Source organism: Parasteatoda tepidariorum, chromosome 4 (assembly GCF_043381705.1).
Source record: "Parasteatoda tepidariorum isolate YZ-2023 chromosome 4, CAS_Ptep_4.0, whole genome shotgun sequence".
Lineage (NCBI taxonomy): Eukaryota > Metazoa > Arthropoda > Arachnida > Araneae > Theridiidae > Parasteatoda > Parasteatoda tepidariorum.
The window spans coordinates 40,702,534-40,726,253 of NC_092207.1; the positions used below are offsets into that span (position 1 = coordinate 40,702,534).

Here is a 23,720-nt window from a genome sequence, read left to right on the forward strand (position 1 = left end):
TATATATATATATATATGTAAGTAATTGAGATTTTAGTATCCTATCAGGACAGTTTTCTATCATTAAAAATCAGAGGTAACAGGTAAAATTTTATTTATTTGAATTTAATTATTCGAATTATTTGATTTATTGATTTATTTGAATTTGAATTATTTAATTATTTATAAAATATGCGTATAAGAAAGCTAATTTGACAGACTTTACAAGTTTACCTCCAATTCATTAATTTGCAGCTAAAAACAATTATTTCTGACCCTTTTTTCTGCAACTTTCGACAATAATTATTAGAGATCAAGAAACCAAGGAAAAATAGCATAATTTCTGCAAATAACAGTACCAATTCAAAGGCGCTTGAACAGCTAGTTGATAATGGAGCAGTATATAAATACGTGCAGCATATAAGTACGTTTACGGCGATATGTTGCTATATAATTGCTTGTCCAAATGATATGCCTTACCTTAACTCCAAAACAATATTTATAGGACATCCTGAATACTCTAACTATTACAGGAGCCATGATGGCTTAGGGGATAGAGTGCTCGCCTCCCAATGAGGTTAACCGAGGTCGTATTCCAGTGATGACTGGTTTATACAATATCCGCAACCGGCTCGCACCCACCACAATGCTGACGTAAAACATCCTCAGTGGAAGACGGATCATGGGTTAGAGTCCCCTTACCGTCTGGCTAGCCGTGGGAGGTTTTCGTGGATTTCCTCTCCATGCAACGCAAATGCAGATTTGTTCTATTAAAAAATCCTTTAGGAAAGCAAATCTCTTCTAAAACTTGATTCAGGAGTTTCTTTGTCTTCAGGATTGGGTTCAAAATTGCGAGGCTACGGAGTTTAACATTGGTAGTTGCATACCCATTATTGGGTCGGCTGTTCAAAGACGGTTATAAATTAAGAAAACAGCTACTACAACTAATGACTACCAATCTATTGACTATTGCTTCAACACTAAAATGACCTAAGACTTTATTTGCCTAGAGCGATCATTGCGGTCATTTTGACTTTAATAAGAAAATGAGCATAAATATTTGATTTTTAATTCTAATATCATTATTAAAATAAGAAAAGGTCATTTTTAATAACTTTAACATTCTGCAGGTATTATTTTTCTTAGATATAAAAAATTACATTTATTTCCTACAAAGAAAGAAAACCCAACATAAATCAGTTACGTACCGTTGTAAATGTTAACACATGATTTGAACTCAAAATTACTAACGAAAATTTCTAAGCATTTTCAGAACATTTTTGCTTTCTATCTGCAAAAAGAATATTGACGACGCTTATTACTCGTAGTTTAAAAAAAGTCAGGGAGGGAGCAAGCAGTTTCTTTGAAGAAAAAACATGATAATCTCAATTCGTTGCAAAAGTTGACTATCAAGAAATCTGTGGAGAGTTATCAAGCTTTTAAAATTCAAGAAAATTGAAAATAATTGAGGTTGCATTTTTTTAAAATTTTTATTTTATAACGATCGGTGAACAGCCAACCCAATTTTGTTTTTACGACTACTAATGTGTAGCCATAAGATCGGTCCAAAACGTCATCCCTGTGGAACTCCTCTTGCTAAGAGCCTCTCCAATTTCTCACTGTGAATATTAATCCTTCAATCTATTTCTGCATAATAGAAAGATTGATATCCTTCATTAGAAAGATATCAATCATGCTATTATCCAAAAAACTTGAAATCAACTTAACCAAGTCATAAGAGTAGTTACAGGAATTCAATTCTTCTTTACGACTACTAATGCTCATCTCCGTAGCCTTGTAATGTTAAGCCCAATCCAGAGGACAAAGGAACTCCTGGATTAAGTAATGGAAGAAATTTGCCTTCGCGGATTACTTTTTGATGGAATTAACTTACATTTGCGTTACATGGAGATTAAAACCACGAAACCCTTCCGTAGTTTGCCTGATAGCAAGGTGACTCTAACCCATGATCCGTCTACCACTGAGGATATTTTACGTCAGCTCTGTGGTCGGTACGAGTAGGTGGCGAATTCGTATCAACCTGCCATTGCTGGGATCTGAACCCGGTCCACCTTAATGCAAGGCGAACGCTCTCTCTGTTGAGCGAGCCACCACACCAGTTGCAAATTGAAATTGGCCATATTCTAGAAATTGATCTTGTTGTTTACAATCGGGAGCTTTTCTACGGATCACATCTATGCTCAACGAATTTACACAAGGAAAAGAAGTTCTATCTTAGGGGAAATTTTCTAATCACATAGACTACGTTAATACGTCCATAAAACGTAAAGTAGTTAAGACGCAAACATTTCCTTTTTTTATTAGTTTCCATTGATAAACTATAATAATAGGATTTTGATCCTATTCTAAATTATTTAAGAAAACGCGCAATGTAGCCGTAGCTTCGCTAAGTGATAGAATATTTCTATAATTAGCCGTATCATAACAACTATTGAAATTCTTTTTGACCATAAAAAATAAATATATTTTTTAAGAAGCAAAAAAGTCTGTTAGGATATTTCTTTCTTAACAAAATATAACGGCATGTTTTCTTAGATATATCTCATTGTTTAAAACAAACTATCTCAAGTCTCACAGTCAGCCAGAGACTTAATCTAAATTTTACAGTCATGCACTAAATAAATTTTTAACGTACGTAATTTCTAACGGAACGGACTGTTTATTGAATTTAATTAGTTCCCCCTGCTATAAAATAACAAATCAATTTTTTCTCAAAAATTTACCCTTTTTCGAATGGTAGGGCAAATTAGATATTTCTAATCTGATTGTGAGCTCATATCTTGAAGCGATCTGAATAAAAACAATTTAACACTTGCGTAAATAATTACGAGGGGTAGGTGAGCAATAGAGAGCAGGAGGGGGACTATCTTAATGAAAAACTTGTTCAGTGGCTATCTAGTCAATCATGCCCTCGAATAAAATAAAGATAAAGCCTTTACATCAATTATTTTCAACTTGATGGTCGTCCTAAGTAAATCGCCATTTTATGCGTTCATTATATATTCGAATAAAATTTCATTTAATAGCTTTTGATGATCTTAAAAAGTTTAAAAAATTTACTAAAGTAAATTAAGCTGGTATATTTAATTTAGGTCCAAATGCCTCTCAAATTGAGTTGCGGAAAAAAGGACCACTGTGGTTCCTCTAGTGTTAAAATAATTACTCTAAGAAAAAATTTTAACTTAATATTATGAACATAAATACTATTAACTAATTTTATTATCATTTAATCAAGTGAAGACCAAAATATTCTTTAAATAATTATCATCTTATTCTTAAAAATTACATTAACTCACTAAATAATATGCAAATTTTAATGCTATGTTTTAATACATATTGCTAATTTTAGTTTTACCAAATCCATTCTTACATGACGTCTTTGAAAATGTCAGTAACCTCTCATTAAACTATCAACTTTTGACGAGAAAAACAATCACAACTAAATCAATTAAAATGACGTCAAACGTATGTTATTATAATATCCTTTAAATGTCATTTCTCAAACAGTTTACTTTCTTGAACAACTTTCATTGCAAAAACCAACCAATTTTAAAGGAAATGCAGGGATAAATGAATAGCATTGAAACTTAGCGTGTCAAGTTCAATGGCAAAAAGAAACAATACTGCAATCGATGTCAAGTTTACTTGGCGAAATAGCAAGCTCATTTCTTGTGGTTTTCATCCAACTACTAAAGCATTTAACTTAAAACTCCTTATTTAAGGAACATTATAATTTTAAAACAACTTTAGTTCTATTGTTTAAGGGGATTTGTCCTTCCCATTTAGAAACTACTAGAAATTTTTAACTATGCTTGGTTAGACAATTTCCTTTGTTTTTGTAACATTTCCTCGTAAAAAAGTTCTCATTTTTACACTTTCACTTGCATGGGTATTCTTTTTTAATAGAGATAAGTGTTTTCCTTGGATAACAAAAACAATTTTTTTTCTATTGTTCGGAATTGGATTAATATATTAGTGTGACATGCAAAGGATCAGTTTGTTTGATGTGTCATTCGAAGAAACATCTTAGCATCTTTGTTATTGATTTTCAGTTGACTTATACACTAAATGCTAGCATTTAGGTAAGTTTTAATATATATATTTTTAGAATATGATATATTTTTATTTAGAACATCTTTCTAAAAGTTGAAATTTAAATTTTCAATACGCTATTTATGTGTATTGCGTTTAAAATTGAAAAACGGGTGCCATTAATCTTAACTTTTGCTATTATTTCGATTTTCGTAAAATTTATTACAATGAGTAATATTTTTATTGAAAATAAATCCTTTGAATTTGAGCAAATAAGTTTCGCATTTATATATAAATATTTCGCATTTAGATATAAATATATTTTTTTCATGTCTGGGGAAGATTAAAAGATTTTAAAATGCACCTTCTATTCAAATCACATTATTTATTTCATAAATAAAATTTTGCTTTGTCGAAATTGTTAATTATTCGAGATTACATTCAAAAAATATAATAGCTATACTTAAATTTATCTAAGGAGGAAAACCCGTAGTGAAATAATTGTAATTTTTGTTGGGGTTTTTATCATTTTGCCAGAAAATAATCACTATATTAATTGAAATATAAGTGGCAGGGATAGTGACTTACTTTTAATTCTTTGTACTTTTATTGTAAGTTTTTAGAAAAAATCTGAAAGCCCTATTATATCGAAAACTTTGCTCTTATTATTCAATTTAAACATCAAAAATGCTTGCACTCTTTGTCTACTTCTTTAAAGTAATTTTTTATTCTTTTTTCAAATTTCTTTCCTTATTTTAATCCTAATGAGCCGAGTAAATAATATGCGTCAAATAATTAAGTTCGTAAATAAATATCTGAATAATTGTTTTTAATAACTAGTAGCAATAACTAAAATAACTTTTTCAATTCGTTTTTAAATTAGTTAATAATTTATATTAGGATATGTGAGTTTGAATTAACAATTGGCAGTTCGTTGAAAAATTATAAACATATTTTTTTTCGAATACATTTATATAAAAAAAAATATATAAATATAAGAATATAAGGCGAATCATTAAATGAAACTTTATTTTCATTTCGCTTGTCGGCTTCAGTCTTTAATCAATTACGCAACGGAATACTTATTACCATACTGGAATAATATTTATATCTAGTATGGTGAAAGTAAACAAAGCAGCGGAATCTCAATTTAACTCTGTAATTGCATATAATTATTCCTTAATTCAATTTTCATCGTACATTTAGAAAGAAATAAGAATATGATTACATAGTATTAAGTGATTGTACATAAATTAGATAAAAAAATTTAAGAGAAAAAAGTGATGTTGAACGCGCAAAAGAAACGTATGATCATAATGCCGTAAAATGGTAACATTTCCAATTGCCAAATGAATGGTTTAAAAACTGTATATTTCGATTTTTATTAACAGAATTTCCATTTTCATACAGTACGATAATTTAATCAGAATTTTTTCTCGATGTAAAAAAGTAAATAAAAAATATTATATATTTTATTTATTTTATTTATTTTTCTACGTGGATAAAAAAGTTTAAAAAATTTATTTATAATTTATTATTTTCGATAAATTTTATATTTCAATTGATTTTTTTTGGCCTCTCGTAGAAAATTAAATTTCATTACATCATGTCGTCATTTAAACCTGATTTTTGAATTCTTAAGAGGTCAGAGTACTCACTTACTTATCCACAGAGTACTCACTTAATGGTAATTTTAAGGAATTAAACAAACATTATAATTTTTTTATTAATGAAAATTACGTAGTTATATGAGACTGAAAAAAATACTTTTTTGTATTTTTCGAAATTTCACTATGAATGTTCTTACATTGATTAAGTTATTCAAAAGTAACTACAAGCATTTTTCTTGTAGTAAATATTCAGTGTAAATTCACTTTCAAACTAATATAATAAACTCATATTAAAACATTTTTATTTAAATAAATTGATTATGTAAAGCGTAAAATGAAAAAGGAGTACAATGAATTCTCAAAATCTATTGAATGTAATTTTTGCACTTTCTCGGAAAATTTAAGGACCAAAGATGAAACCTTAATTGGAACGCTGAATTGTAGTAGGCTATATTTCAAGTTATACTCGTAATTTAGTGTAGGCTATATTTCAAGATATACTCGTAAAATCTGACCCAAAAATATACTTGTTTCCGATCAAAACATTTTTTTTCTTCTGATATGAAAAGCAGACTAGAATTGTTTTTAACATTGTCTACAAAATAATGCATTGTCTACAAAATAATGCATGGGTACAAAATAATGCATGGGTACAAAATAATGCATTTCATTTTAGGTTTTAAAAAATATTTTTAAAATATTTTTAAACTTTTTAGCAGCATATACGAAATAATTTTTATTGCTTTATACTAAATTTTAACTCTAATTAACTTTTAATCTTTGCATTTTAAGACAAAGTTGAATAGTTGTATTTTGTATTTTTATCAACAACAAAGTTAATATTGATAATTGTTCAACACAGAGATATGTCTCACTAAATAATTAAAATGCACTTACAAAGAATGTTTTATCTACCAACTCTTAAAAACTGTTATAATTAGAGATGAAAATTACCATTTAAAATGGACTAAATGATTTTGGAAAAAAATTCAGTATTGTTAAACAGCAGTAAAGCGGCAAGCATTTAAATGATTTTTTTAAACTTTTTTTATTTACTTTCATTTTGTTATTTACTTTTATTTGTTCATTTATTTTTGATTAAATGTAATTATTTTTCATGTGCCATAAAAAGTAAAACCCTGTTCATAAAGCAGGTGTAAGAAAAAAGAAGTTAATAGTTATAATTAGAAGATGAAAAACCATCTGTAAAGCATTTAATATAGAAAAAAGTATGTAAATTTCTATAAAACATTTTAAATGGTTTAAACTCTTCGCTAATTACCAAACAAGTTTATTTTTAAATTTAAAAGCAATATTTATTTGAAGTATAAATAAACTTTCGAAAAATGTACGAATCTGTCTAGGATGGATCTTCTTAGAAAATGTGACGTCGAAAAAATGTTTTTCTTAGAAAATATGATCTAGCTTCTCCCGATTGAAAAAAGTAGTTTTATAAGGAAGGCATTAAATCGCTTATATTACTTAATACCTTCGTTCTCATACCCAATTTTTTTATGTAGTTTTCCCTCGTAAGATGGAACACAAAATTGAATTTTAATTCTATTTCTTTTAACAAAATCACACATTTTACTTTCGCAAATGTTCCCCAATATTTTTAATAAAAGAATTAAATGCGTAAATGAAAATTTATTTTTAGCGAAATTGTTAATAAATGGGGATCGAAATAACTTTAAAAAAATTTTTGGAGATCGAAGTAATTAATTTAATAAAAACTATTATAGAAACCAAACAATAACAAGTCCTTTTTTAAAATTTTAAGGATATTTTCCATTATGTTTATTTGCTTGATTTTGAGTAAATAATTAGTTTTGCTTATTTTGTAATCATATTACAGGAGTTTTCATTCTGGATCCCAAGAATTAAAATTTAATTCAGGGATTTTTTTTATAAATTTTTCGAAATTTAAAAAAAATAACTACTTAGAATTTTGATATTTTCTTCATTTAAAAAGCATCTTGTCAATTTCTTGTCATATTGGTATAATATTTTTTTTTTCATTTTCTTCATAAAACAGTTTCAAAAATATTTTATCCAATAATAAAATTTATCTTTAAGTATAAGATATTTTTAATATTTAATATTTATTCCAGAACTTTAGGCCAGTAAAGTTATCTATTTGCGAATAGAGAAAACTTGAAAAAAGAGAAAACTCGAGAAAACAGAAATAGTCTATCATAAAGAAATCTACTTTAATGGTAAGAATTTTATCTATTTCAAAATTTAATTTATCTAAGATATAAAAGAGGTATTCTTATTTATAGTAAAAAATTATGTAAGTTAATTAAAATTTTTATTATTTTATAAATGACAATTTTTTTATTTTTCTGTGAAAGCTTCATATAAATTATCAGAACATATTGTAAATAACGATTTTCATTATCGGTTCAAGTGATTTGTATTAATACTAAGAATTATAATTGAAAAAATAAATTATATTTAATTATTTATATGATTTTATTCTGATGCAAATTTGAAAGAAATTTAGAAGCTTTTATAACACTCGAAGGCTCCGCTTTTCCTCACTCCTCTCAGAAAATCCGGTGATTCCTTCGCATTTACCATTGATTTTTCCCTCCCTTAAACGTCACTATTTTTCACAGTAACGCAGAACATTTTGTTTTCAAAATATAAATTATTGTAGAATAAAGTAACAACATTTTATAAATATGCTAATCGTAACGAAGTGGCTAATTAACTGAATTTGAAAAATAATAATCAGAATTTGAAAAGAAAATCAAACAAAAGCCAGGTGTATTACAACTCAGTAAGAAAAAATAAATGAGAAGTAATCTATTCAAGATATGATTTGATATTAATTTGATAATCACACTTCTCCGGTAATCTCTANGACTATCTTAATGAAAAACTTGTTCAGTGGCTATCTAGTCAATCATGCCCTCGAATAAAATAAAGATAAAGCCTTTACATCAATTATTTTCAACTTGATGGTCGTCCTAAGTAAATCGCCATTTTATGCGTTCATTATATATTCGAATAAAATTTCATTTAATAGCTTTTGATGATCTTAAAAAGTTTAAAAAATTTACTAAAGTAAATTAAGCTGGTATATTTAATTTAGGTCCAAATGCCTCTCAAATTGAGTTGCGGAAAAAAGGACCACTGTGGTTCCTCTAGTGTTAAAATAATTACTCTAAGAAAAAATTTTAACTTAATATTATGAACATAAATACTATTAACTAATTTTATTATCATTTAATCAAGTGAAGACCAAAATATTCTTTAAATAATTATCATCTTATTCTTAAAAATTACATTAACTCACTAAATAATATGCAAATTTTAATGCTATGTTTTAATACATATTGCTAATTTTAGTTTTACCAAATCCATTCTTACATGACGTCTTTGAAAATGTCAGTAACCTCTCATTAAACTATCAACTTTTGACGAGAAAAACAATCACAACTAAATCAATTAAAATGACGTCAAACGTATGTTATTATAATATCCTTTAAATGTCATTTCTCAAACAGTTTACTTTCTTGAACAACTTTCATTGCAAAAACCAACCAATTTTAAAGGAAATGCAGGGATAAATGAATAGCATTGAAACTTAGCGTGTCAAGTTCAATGGCAAAAAGAAATAATACTGCAATCGATGTCAAGTTTGTTTGGCGAAATAGCAAGCTCATTTCTTGTGGTCTTCACCTAACTACTAAAGCATTTAACTTAAAACTCCTTATTTAAGGAACATTATAATTTTAAAACAACTTTAGTTCTATTGTTTAAGAGGATTTGTCCTTTCCATTTAGAAACTACTAGAAATTTTTAACTATGCTTGGTTAGACAATTTCCTTTGTTTTTGTAACATTTCCTCGTAAAAAAGTTCTCATTTTTACACTTTCACTTGCATGGGTATTCTTTTTTAATAGAGATAAGTGTTTTCCTTGGATAACAAAAACAATTTTTTTTCTATTGTTTGGAATTGGATTAATATTTTAGTGTGACATGCAAAGGATCAGTTTGTTTGATGTGTCATTCGAAGAAACATCTTAGCATCTTTGTTATTGATTTTCAGTTGACTTATACACTAAATGGTAGCATTTAGGTAAGTTTTAATATATATATATATTTATAATATGATATATTTTTATTAAAAACATCTTTCTAAAAATTGCAATTTAAATTTTCAATACGCTATTTAAGTGTATTGCGTTTAAAATTCAAAAAATATTATCAGGGAATGAGTTATTGAAAAACGGGTGCCATTAATCTTAATTTTTGTTATTATTTCGATTTTCGTAAAATTTATTACAATAAGTCATATTTCTATTGAAAATAAATCTTTTGAATTTGAACAAGCACGTTTCGCATTTATATTTAATTAAGAGATGTAAATATAGTTTTTTCATATCTGGTTAAGAGGAAAATATTTAAAAATGCATCTCCTATTCAAATTACATTGTTTATTTCATAAATAAAATTTTGCCTTGTAGAAATTTGCAAATTATTCGAGATTACATTCAAACAATGTAAAAGCTATACTTAAATTTATCTAACGAGGAAAACCAGTAGTAAAATAAATGTAATTTCTGTCGGCATTTTTATCATTTTGCCGGAAAATAATAACTATATTAATTGAAATATAAGTGGCTGGAATAGTGACTTACTTTTAATTCTTTGTACTTTTATTGTAAATTTTTAGAAAAATCTGAAAGCCCTAATATATCGAGAATTTCGCTCTTATTAATCAATTTAAACATCAAAAATGTTTGCATGCTTTGTCTACTTTTTTAAAGTAATTTTTCATTTCTTTTTAAATTTCTTTCCTTATTTTTATTCTAATGAGCCGAGTAAATAATATACGTCAAATAATTACGTTCTAAAATAAATTTCTGAATAATTGCTTTTAATAACTAGTAGCAATAACTAAAATAACTTTTTCAATTAGTTTTTAAATTAGTTAATAATTTATATTAGGATATATGAGTTTGAATCAACAATTGGCAGTTTGTTGAAAAATTATAAACAAATTTTTTTTCGAATATATTAATATAAAAAGAATAAATAAATAAAGGAATCTAAAGCGAATCATTAAATAAAACTTTATTTGATTTCGCTAGTCGGTTACAGTCTTTAATCATTTATGCAACGGAATCCAGTATGATGTAAATAAATAAAGCAGCGGAATCTCAATTTAATCTGAAATTGCATATAATTATTCTTTTATTCAATTTTCAGCGTACATTTAGAAGTGAATAAGAATATGATTACGTAATATTAAGTGATTGTACATAAATTAAATTAAAATTTTTAAAAAAACTGGTGTTGAACACACAAAAGAAAAATATCATAATGCCATAAAATGGTAGCATTTTCAATTACCAAATGAATGGTTTAAAAACTGTATATTTTGATTTTTATTAACAGAATTTCCTTTTTCATACAGTAGGATAATTTAATCAGAATTTTTTCCCTATGTAGAAAAGTAAATAAAATATATTATTTATTTTATTTATTTTATTTATTTTTCTACGTGGATTTAAAAGTTAAAAAAAATTTAATAATTTATTATTTTTGATAATTTTTATATTTCAATTGCTTTTTCTTTGGCCTCTCACAGAAAATTAAATCTCACAGAGCTTGTTAAATTTCATTACCAATGTATGTCGTCACTTAAACCTGATTCTTGAATTCTTAAGAGATTTTTTTTAAGATATGCCTTACCTTTGAGTAGCTAATCAAGTCAACGGAGTATTCACTTAATGGTAATTTTAAGGAATTAAAAAAAACATTATAATTTTTATATTAATGAAAATTACGTAGTTATGTGATGCTGAAAAAATACTTTTTTTGTATTTTTCGAAATTTCACTATGAATGTTCTTACATTGACTAAGCTATTCAAGAGTAACTACAAGCATTTTTCTTGTAGTAAATATTCAGTGTAAATTTACTTTCAAACTAATATAATAAACTCATATTATAACATTTTTATTTAAATAAATAGATTGCGTAAAGTGTAAAATGAGTACAATGAATTCTCAAAATCTATTGAATGGAATTTTTGCACTTTCTCAGAAAATTTAAGGACCAAAGATGAAACGTTAAAAGATGAAACCTTAACTGGAACGTTGAATTGCTAATTTAGTGAAGATCATATTTCAAGTTATAAAATCTGACCCAAAAATATACTTGTTTCCGATCAAATTTTTTTTTTCTGATAAGAAAAGCAGAATTGCATTTCAGGTTTTGAAAAAAACTTTTATTTATTTTTAAACGATTTAACAACATATGTGAAACAATTTTTATTGTTTTATAATAAATTTAAACTCTAATTGACCTTTAATCATTGTATTTTATGACAAAGTTGAATAGTTTATCATTCAATTTGCATTTTTATCACCACCAAAGCTCATATTGATAATTGTTCAACACAAAGATATGTTTCACTAAATAATTAAAATGCACTTACGAAGTAACATTTTATCTACCTACTCTTAAAAGTTGTTATAATTAGAGATGAAAATTACCCTGTGAAGTTGGCTAAGTGATTTTGGAAAAAATTCAGTATTGTTAAACAACAGTAAAGCGGCACGCCTTTAAATTATTATTTTTAATTTAATTTTCTTTTTTTATTTACTTTATTTTGTTATTTACTTTTATTTGTTCATTTATTTTTGATCAAATGTAATTATTTTTCATGTGCCATAAAATGTAAAACCCTGTTCATAAAACAGGTGTAAGAAAAAAGAAGTTAACAGTTATAATTAGAAGATGAAAAACCATCTGTAAAGCATTTAATAGCAGAAAAAAGTATGTAATTTTCTATAAAACATTTTAAATGGTTTAAACTAGTCGCTAATTACCAAACAAGTCTATTTTTAAATTTAAAAGCAATATTTATTAGAAGTATAAACAAACTTTTGAAAATGTGACGGCATAAAAACGTTTTTCTTAGAAAATATAATCTAGCTTCTCCCGATTAAAAAAAAGTAGTTTTATAAGAAAGGCATTAAATCGCTTATATTAGTTAATACCGTCGTTCCGATACCCAATTTTTTAATGTAGTTTTCGCTCGTAAGATGAAACATAAAATTGAATTTTAATTCTGTTTCTTTTAACAAAATCCCACATTTTACTTTCGCGAATGTTTCCCAATATTTTTAATAAAAGAATTAAAAGAGTAAATGAACATTTATTTTTAAGTGAAATTGTTAAAAAATGGGGATCGAAATAACTTGAAAAACATTTCATATTTGGAGATCGAAATAATTAATTTAATAAAAACTATTATAGAAACTAAACTATAACATTTTCTTTTTGTAAATTTTAAAGATATTTGTCATGATGTTTGTTTGCTTGATTTTGTGTAAATAATTAGTTTTGCTTATTTTATAATCATGTTACAGGCGTCATCATTCTGGATTCCAAAAATTAAAATTTAATTCTCGTGTTTTTTATAAATCTTTCAAAATTTAAAAAAAATAACTACTTCCAATTTTGATATTTTCTTCATTTCAAAAGCATCTTGTCAATTTCTTGTCAAATCAGTATTATATTTTTTTTTCATTTTCTTCATAAAACAGTTTAAAAATATTTTATGCAATAATGAAATTTATCGTTAATTATAAGAAAAATTTCTTAGCTTGACCATTTCATCTCTCCTTAAAATTTGAATTAACTCGCTAACAGCGTGGTGCTGATGATTTTTCTAAAATGTTTGTCAATGACAATTATGAATCTTTAATTCATCTTGACATCATTATATGCTTAGCTATTAAAAATTTAAACCAACTAATTAATTTAATATTTAATATTTATTCCAGAACTTTAGGCTAGTAAAGTTATCTATCTGCGAATAGAGAAAATTTGAAAAAAGAGAAAACTTGAGAAAACAGAAATAGTCTATCATAAACAAATCTACTTTAATGGTAAGTATTTAATCTATTTCAAAATTTAATTTATCTAAGATATAAAAGTAAGATTCTTATTTATTGTAAAAAATTATGTAAGTTACTTAAAATTTTAATTATTTTATAAATGATAATTTTTTTACTTTTCTGTAAAGTTTCATATAAATTATCAGAACATATTATGAATAAAGAATTTAAAAGTGATTTGCATTAATATTAAGAATTATAACTGAAAAATAAGAATTATACTTAATTATTTATATGATTTTATTCTGATACCAATTTAAAAGAAATTTAGAAGCTTTTATAACACTAGAAGGCTCCGTAGTTTGCTCACTCCTCTCAGAAACTCCGGTGATTGCTTCTCATTTACAAGGGTTGCTATTTATATTTCTGGTCTTGGCAACAGTAAGTGTTGCTAGACAACCGCAGACGATTTTAATCGAAAGTTTGATATTTTTAAACATAAATTCAGCATACAATTTACCATTATAGCTTCATTTGTGTTGTTGACAGTAAATTGTCTTCAGTTCTTCTCTTTCAAAAAATGGAATTGAATCGTGAACATTTTCGTGCATTATTTTTCATAACTTTCGACGTGGATAATCAAGACAAGAGTACTTCGATGAACTTCATTCTTAATTCAGCGATAAAGCGCCATCCTACATCACTGTAAGAAATTGGTATAACGAATTTAATCGTGGTCGATGTTCGATCCAGGACGAATCCCGTGCAGGTCGTCCAAAATCCGTTGTTGTGCCAGAAAAGATCGATGCTGTGCGTGAACTGATAAAGCAAGATCGTCATGTGACATACCGTGAGATAGAGGCGTCTTTGGACATTAGTATGACTAGCATCAATAAAATATTGCATGAACATTTGAGCGTAAAAAAAATTTGTTCGCGTTGGATCCCGCATAATCTGACAAACGCTCAAAAAAAGGCTCGTGTCTATTGGTGCAAGGAAATGTTGGAAAAACACGCTCAAGGTACATCAAAGGCTGTGTCTAACATCTACACAGGTGACGAATCATGGATCTATGCATATGAGCCGGAAACAAAACAGCAATCGACTGTATGGGTCTTCAAGGACGAGGCAAAACCAACAAAAGTTGTTCGAGGAAGAAGCACATCGAAACAAATGATTGCCTCTTTCTTCGGCATTAACGGGTCATGTGGCAACAGTGGCGTTAGAGCAACGCAGGACGGTCAATTCTGAATAGTACACGACCATTTGTTTACCATAAGTCATCGTAGAAATTCGAAAAAAGCAGAAGAAGAGGCGAATCATTTTTCAACATGACAATGCGAGCTCTCACACATCGACTCAAACAAAGGCATTTCTGACGGAGCGAAAGATCGAACTGATGGGTCATCCGCCGTACGGCCTTGATTTGGCACCCAATGACTTCTTCTTATTCCCACACATCAAAAATAAATTAAGTGGACAACGATTTTCGACCCCCAAAGAAGCGGTTGATGCATTCAAAACGCATGTTTTGGAATTACCTCAATCGGACTGGAAAAAGTGCTTTGAAAATTGGTTCAAACGCATGCAAAAGTGTATTGATCATCATGGAGAATATTTTGAAAAACAATAAAACCAATTTCGATCCTACATATTTGTTTTTTCATTATTAGGCCTGAAATATAAATAGCAACCCTCGTACCATTGATTTCCCCCCCCTTAAACTTCAATATTTTTCACAGTAACGCAGATCATTTTGTTTTAAAAAAATAAATATGTACTCTAAATAAAGTAACAACATTTTATAAATATGCTAAGCGTAACGAAATGGATAATTAAATGAATTTGAAAAATAATAATTAGAATTTGAAAAAAAATCAAATGAAAGTCAGGTGTATTACAACTCAGTAAGAAAATATAAATGAGAAGTAATTTATTCAAGATATGATTTGATATTAATTTGATAATCACACTTGTCTGGTAATCTTCACACTAGTGTTTTTTTTCTTTTGAGGGGGCGCAATTGCAGTTGCTTACCATACATGTGTTCAATATTCCATACACTAATATTTTTAAAAATCAAGTACCTCATTCCGGTATTCCAATCACTAATGTTTTTTTTTAAATTTATCCTAATCGGATATTAAAATATTGGATTAATATTAAGATATCAAGGAATATGTCAGTATATATATATATATATATATATATATAGTGTTGTGAAATANATATATATATATATAATTGGTAAACAGTCTTTTTTACAGGATATGGATCCACCGAGAAAGAAAGTAGCCGTAGTTGGTGGCGGTTTCTCTGGTCTATTTTCAATTGTTATGTTAAAAGAAGAGAATTTAGAGCCGGTATGCTTCGAAAAAACTGACAGAGTCGGAGGCACTTGGTGTTACAGGGAAGAGTCCGTGATTGGTGTCCCATCTATTATGCCAACTACAATACTTAACCACAGTAAAGAAATGGGAGCTTTCAGTAACTTCCCGCCAAAGAAAGAATACAATACTTACATGAAACACCACGAAGTTTATGAATACTTAATGAACTACGCCACCAAAAACGATGCCCTAAAGCATGTTTGTTTTAATTCTGAAGTTACAGATGTGAGAAGATCTTTAGACTATGAAGAAACCGGTAGATGGAGCGTGACTGTGAAAAACACCTTAACTGGAAACGTTGTATCTGATATTTACGACGCTGTTCTTATTTGTGTTGGACATATAAATCGTCCTAAATGGCCATCTTATCCAGGACTGGAGGATTTCAAAGGTGAAATAATACATACACACAGCTTAAAAGGTGTTGCCAAGTTTGAAAATAAAAATGTCGTTGTAATCGGAATGGGTTGTTCTGGATTGGATGCTGCAGTTGAAATCAGCAGTGTTGCCAAACAGGTAAGATATAAATCATTATGGTTGATTGTTTATTGTTTATTATTACATCAACTATTATGACTTCTTCACAAATAGATTTTTTTGACACCATGCCAATTTTCGTACGATGGTGCAATTTTATCTTTTGGTATATAATATTGCAAGAAATCAGTTTCAGTAACTTTTGGACTATAGATAAGAACCATCTAGAATAAAATTGATGTTAATTTTACTGTAACATAAAGAAAAAAAAAGCAGTATTTTATTTATTTATTGAAATTTTTACTAAAAAATGACTATTTTTCAGTCTAAGTAATTTTTTTCATGCTTGACACCTGTTTTTGAAGTTATTTTATTGGAAATGAATAAAAGAAAGAAACAACCAAATATCAGTAGCTTCGTTTTATATTTATTATTAGCGTTGAACAGCAGACCTAACCTTGAGTTCACGACTATCTCAGTGTTCTTATAATTTTAAACTAAACTCTGAAGAAAAAGGGACTCCTGGATCAAGACAGGCTGGATAAACAAGTTTAAACTATTCGCATTTACGTTAGCTGGATAGAAAAACCATGAAGACTTCACACGGTTAACCCGATGACTAGGAGAACTGACCCATGATTCCTCTATCACTGAGAATATTTCTGAATATAATACTGAAAATAATACTGAGAATATAATACTGTGGTCAATGGGAGCCGAGAAAATAAATCTTATCAACTAGCCAGAACTGAGATTAGAACCTGGATCAACTCATTGGGATTCGAAAGCTCTATCCCTTGTACAACCATGACTCTCGATCACTATATTAGAAACATACAAAACTTCAGCTAATACAAAGGATATTGCACTCATGGATATTGCACTAATTTTAACTCTGAGAGGCTACATAGTTGTTAAATAAACTTTAGAAAAACATAGGTGTTCAAGCAATTAGAGGATCAAATTGTGGAATTTGTTTTGTAGCATTAGTTTTATCACTTCAAAAAAACTTTAAAACTGTAAAACACAAATAGGCATTCGTTAGACTCTTGTGTTCATGCTGTTATTTTACAAGATAGAATAAATTAATTAAAAATATTTCTTTGTTTTTTTCGTATTAGAACAACTTATATGCTTGAAAGTTTGCTATAAAAATAATCAAAGTGAGAAATCCTGAATGAAAATTTATGGATTTAAACTAATGAAGAAAAATACTACCTGTAGAAGTGATATTTCCATATCGGTATTTTTTGTGACAACTATAATCGCCGTGACGGAAAAATAGTTTTAAATATTTAAATATAAAAAAGAGAAAAAAACATTTTTTTAATGGATTTCCTTACATAAATTGTATTTAAATTGTGTTTAAATTTCCATTTTTCTTTCAGGTGTATATAAGTACTCGATCTGGATCACACATCATAGCCCGAGCAGGACCACAGGGTTACCCATTTGACTATATTGTTTTAAGACGCTTTTTCACTATTCTAATTGATACACTTCCAATTAATATCGTCAGTTGGTTAATTGAAAACCTTATAATAGATCAAAAATTTAACCACAGGTGGCAAACTGTCATGCCAGAATGGCACGTATTATCTAAGGACCCAGTGATAAATGATTACATTGGCTCTAAAATGTTAACCGGTGCTGTAAAGCAAAAGAAAGATATAACCAAATTTACGGAAAATGGCGTCATCTTTGCCAATGAGGACGAAGTTACAGAAGCAGATGTTGTAATTATAGCCACAGGCTATACATGGTCTTTTCCATTTCTGGAAAAGGATATTATTGCAAATGAAGAAGGCAGGATAGATTTGTATAAGTGCATGTGGCCACCTCACTTAAAACACCCAACTTTGGCGGTCATTGGCTTCATTCTTCCATTTGGTCCAGGATTTCCTTTGGGCGAAATGCAGACCAGATGGGCAGCTCATATATTTTCAGGAAAAGGAACTCTTCCTACAAGAAATAAAATGATGAGAGATATTAAAGCAAAGCATAATTTAAATTTGTCTAGGTATGCCCCGAGCCATAAGCAAACTATCAGAGTGGATTATGTCCAATATCTAGAGGATATAGCAGCTAAGTTAGGAGTGAAACCGAATTTATTAAAGTTACTTTTTTTTGACCCACCACTGTTTTTAAAATTAGCCTTTGGACCTCATCTCTCTTACCAGTATAGGCTGGAAGGCCCACATTCCTGGAAGGGAGCAAGGCAAACCATTATGACATGCGAAGAGCGAATGCACTATCCTGTGAAAAGATACTTGACTAAAAGATTGGAGCACCCATTTATAGTTTTGATTAAGAAGATACTGCAAATTTTCCCATTTATCTGAAAATTGTGTTTTACCAACATTCGTAAAATGTTTTTTTTTTCATGTCAGAAAACAGATGTTCTTAATTTATTTTTACAACATTTTTAGTGTCTTAATGAATCATGTCAATTTACTTTTTAATCTATTATTTTGAACACCTTTATAATCTGTAATTGATTAATTTACAAAACGTGTCATTCTCATGTTTTTAATAAATATTACTCTAAATTATCTTGGTGCTCATTCATTATTATTTTTAGCACACAGACACTATTTTAACAAAATGTTAGAAATTAAAGATTAAAACCTTAAACTTGTAAATGTTTTGAAATTTCTTTTTTTTTAATTACGTCTAGGATAGAATTTGAAGGATGATACGTGAAGAAATTTATATACTACTGATATTTCATCTCCAACTTGAAATTGGGGTTATTTAAAATATTAGACCTAGAAGGTACCAAGTAACACTGTAAAAGTGTTAAATTTCGGATTAAAAAAGCATTTAATGCTCAGCTGTCTGAGAGGAGTAAAATTTTTTCTACTGTGGTGTAAATAAGACATTAATTAGAAAATCTATTTCTAAATTCACTGAAGAGTCACCTATAACCTTCCCCAACCAAGCTCTTCAATTATGGACATGGTATGTTAACGGACAATTTATATCATTGAAATATACGTTTATAAGTTATAAGTTTTTCATATGAGTTAAAATATAAGTTTTTCAATGCATTTTAAAAAAATTAAAACTTTTTTCGCATGGACTGTGATAGCAGTTGTCACATCCGAACTTCGGATCTTCTAGTGGGCTTGTAACTTTTTCAGCGCATGAATGGGGGAAGAAGTCTTCTCCACAGTTAATGGAGAGTTATAAGTTGCAGGTGGATGTGTTTTATTGTTTTAGTTACTACCGGAAGTCTCACCTTTTAAGACAAGGAGAGAAAAGTTTCTTTACATTTCCCACCCATCTTCAAACATCTATTCCAAGTTTACATACTTCGTTGTTTGTCTGCCGATTTCTTTACTTCTGTTTCAGACAGTTTCAAGGTTGCTATTTTTTGTGCAAATTGTAAGTTCTTTTTTTTTAATTAATTTATTTATTACAAATTTAATTAAATGAATATTTTTAGTTATACATAAAAAATATATAATAATCAGAATCGAAAAGCGTTCTTTTAAGTAAATTATATCAAATTGAATTATAATATCAAGGCAATATATTTTGCATAAACTCATATAAATAAAGTTTTTTTTCAGGTTCTGTTTCGAATTCGTGCTATAAATATAGTTATTGGAATTTTAAAATTTTGATTATAATTGTTGTAGTGGAGAAAATGTTCTTACATGATTTTAAATAAATGCATTATAATAAATAAATGCATAAACATAATGCAGATCCAAATGACTCACTAACAAATGTTATTAATATAATTTAATATATCCTTATAAAATTTAACATATATTTTAATGTTAAAATTTGAAATCTATTATGAGAGTCTGTTATTTACGAAATAGATTCTAATAAATGAAAGTGAATTTAATTTTGTACTGCATCCGTTTATTTAACTTTCATACAAATAAGTTACATTTAGTGAAAAAGTTACATTTGGAGGAGCAAATAAAGATTTAAAGTTAAGTAAAAAGCAAGTTATTGGCCTTGAATATTGAAGTATGAAATTTAGTAAAGTCATTAATTCCATGAAAATTTCGGAAGTGATAGATGTAAAGCTACGTATTTCAAAATTTTTATAAAACTTGGAATTGTTTAATTTTTTGCCAATCTTTAAATCATACGAGAGCAATCATTCAAAATTGAATTTCGAATATATATTTCATTGTAAGTGGTCGAATCGTTCACCTATTTCCAAGATTAATAACTCAGTAGCTAATAAATAAAATATTCTTAGTAATTTTAGTAGCCTTAGTACATGTTTTTAAACACTCGGAGAGTCTGTTTTTGCATTCTGAACGTAACCACATGTGACGTTTCCAGTCATATTGCCTTCAAATATTAAATTATAAGTTGCAATGCAATTTTGAGAGAGCAAGACACACAGAGTTTAGCGAAATTTTTAGGTGTTTGGAATTAGCAATAGAAATGATTTTTGCCAAGCAGTTACGAGTTAATGAAAATATCACAACATAATATGTAAATTATAATTTGTGCAAACGCAAATTATAAGTGTTTTTTTATTTTAAATAAAGAATTAAAAATGTTTCTGAAATGTTTTCATAAGAAATATTCATAAAAAATCAGAATTAATAAAATAAAATTCATTTCCCTCATGTTACTGCAAAAAACGCCATGAGCATTTTTTGTTATTAGCATAATTACAAAAACTATTAATGCAAAGTTGCTTTTTTTAAATGAGTTTTATAGTTAATAATATTAGTAGTTAGTAATAATAAGCAGTTAATTAGTAATATTTATTTTAAATTATATATATATNTATATATATATATACATACCTGACATGATGACAGTCACCTTTTAAATAGAGTTTATAAGATCCCTCAGAAATTATAACGATGACAGCGAAACTAAGAAAAAAATGTATTTTACTGCATTTATATTCGCCACAATATTCAATAATCAATTTCAAATACTCCTAATATCTGGTTTTTTGAGGTAAATGAAATTTTGATCTTTGTACTTCAGTTTCTTGGGGTTATTCATTTAGTGACAATGTTTACTGATACTTAAGGCGATTTATAAAAAACCTTCTACGCAGGATAATGGTTATGACTGTAAGTTCGAAAAAAGAAGAATTTTTCGAGTTGATGATTCTAAAAAAAAAATTTCATAATTTTCTAGTTTTATTATTTGCAAAAAAAAAGAAAGAAAGATAGAATATCGAGCATTTTTCTGATACAACAATATCTCGTGAATTGCGCTAAAGATAATAATAATAATATTAACAACTATAATAACATCAATTACTTTTGTCTAATAAAATTAACAGCTTTTTTAAGCAAATTTTCTTAACATTATCTTTTTTAAAAAAGAAATTTTCTTAATGTTAGCGGGTGAGAATAAGTTTGAACGTCAAAATAAAATAGCAGTTCAAAAATATTTTGTCCAATTAAAAAGCGGAGCAAAATTATTTTTTTTTATTCTGCGTTGCACATATACGCATTTACTTTTCATTTCTCAAATAAATAAGAAACAATAAAAAAAAGCAATCAATAATTAATTAATCTTCATTCTTCAAAAAAAATAGTATATTTAGTATATAGTCAGATGTTTCACAACGAGCAATTTTGAAGCAGTAGAATGTTCTCAATTTCTTAACAAGGTTTAATTCTCAACTGCCAACAGCTCTAAGCTTTATTTCGTTAAGTACTTTACATAAATATAAAGTACTAAAAAATTTATTAGTGTATTATTGAGCATGAAATCTACGTGGCAGCGTGCAGAATAAGAGTTTGAAAAGTGCAAAAATATAAATAGTTCTGTAAAGCATGCTCGGCAAGATAACTAAAAAAATTCTTTTAAGATTAAGACGTTTAAAAACTGAGATGTTAAGAAATTTAAGATGTTTAAAAGTGTACGCTACGTACTCGGAAACTCTATTTTTTCTGTAGTTATATAAAATACCGAGGCATGATTTTAGATAATCATCGTTGACATTTAAATTTTATTCAAGAAAATATAACGATACCTTTTATAAAATGCATATTTTCATTTAAATTATAATTGGTTCATAAAAATAAAGTATATATTGAAGAAATATATGAATACGATATTCCAAAACTATGCATACGTACACACAATTAAATTATATCAAATATATAATGAACAAACTTAAAATATACTTTAAAAAAATCCGACGTATAATCCCATTCTATCAGAAACATGCTTTTATAAAACTCAATATAGGTTCAATGCAATGTTGTTGATTTTTTCAAATCTCTTAGCTGAATTTCAAGCAAATTTTCAGATGACATAAAAAAAAACATCATTTTTTATAGTTAAAAAAAGATTTAAAATCGTATATTGGCAGAAAAAAAATATTAATGAAATTTCAGACAACGCGTGAAGTTAATATCATTTAGTTAATAATCATCTAATTTAATTATTTCTGCATTGTCTGTAAATTCTTTCAAACATAATTAATTTTAATTTTTTTCGGCCTTCACTAATAAAGAAAAGTTGGAGCTTTAGATTTCACAATAAAAAAATACGTAGAATAATATGGGCATAAGAAATACGTAGAGTAATATAGGTATTATGCCTCATAATTCAAGATTTTTTCACAACCATTTAATTATTAATAATTATAAAAATTCTCGAAAATTTATTGTTTGCATAAAATTATCTTTGGGTAAACGGGTCTCATGAATGGGTTCAATGTTTTCTGAAATTGCTCAATTATTTTTAAAGATATATCTAAAAACACAAAAAGAGAAATTAAAATAAAGGGGACCAAACTTGCTGATAAACCTTATCTGATCAGGGACATGATTTGCAGATAGCAGCTACCCCCTATATTTTGAAGGTTAAGAAGCCAAATATGTAAAAAAAAATATGTTTATTGAGAGAAAGGACTTTTTCTCTGGTTTTATAACTTATCTAATAATTACCAATTAATAATTAACGTATTTGAAGTCCCCTGCAGACAACATTAAGATTGTTGTTGTTTCCAATCCCAGTTGGGATAGCGGAGCTATACCAGATCCATGAGACAGCGAGTCTTCAAAACATTGAGGAAATGGAGAGGTTTCTCAAGAACCTCTTCCATGGTGAAATCCAAACAATCAAGTAGATGGGGAGGATTAGTCTCGCTGGAGTTGCAATTTTTTCAAGATGGAAAAAGTTTAATTTGTCCACTGAAAGTGAGACACTGACCAAGTATGCCCACTGACCAATCTACAGGTAGCCGTTTGGCCGGCACGTTTATCCTGAAGGTCAAGGGCTCCTCCAGGACGTTTGCGGGGATACCAATTGTGATCTGGTGGAATAAGCCAAGCTTTATTAACTTTAGATTTGCGGATAGAAAATAATTCAGAGTAAGTTAGTGTCATGTTT

The 23,720-nt window shown here is 27.8% G+C and overlaps 1 protein-coding gene across 4 annotated transcripts; it reads left to right on the forward strand.

The window, feature by feature from the left end:
* Positions 1-3,942: 3,942 nt before the first annotated feature.
* Positions 3,943-18,925, forward strand: LOC107438675 (dimethylaniline monooxygenase [N-oxide-forming] 2). Of its 4 annotated transcripts, none has more exons than XM_043039106.2 (4): positions 3,943-4,082; positions 7,754-7,858; positions 15,762-16,412; positions 17,762-18,925. In XM_043039106.2, exons 2-4 carry the CDS (start codon positions 7,856-7,858, stop codon positions 18,713-18,715), a joined length of 1,608 nt encoding a protein of 535 aa, XP_042895040.1. In that variant the 5' UTR covers positions 3,943-4,082; positions 7,754-7,855; the 3' UTR covers positions 18,716-18,925. The 4 variants fall into 4 exon arrangements, with proteins under 4 accessions (XP_042895040.1, XP_015906490.3, XP_042895041.1 ...); XM_016051004.4 differs by having other exon boundaries at positions 15,774-16,412; XM_043039107.2 differs by lacking the exons at positions 3,943-4,082; positions 7,754-7,858 and adding exons at positions 9,180-9,732; positions 13,453-13,557.
* Positions 18,926-23,720: the final 4,795 nt, after the last annotated feature.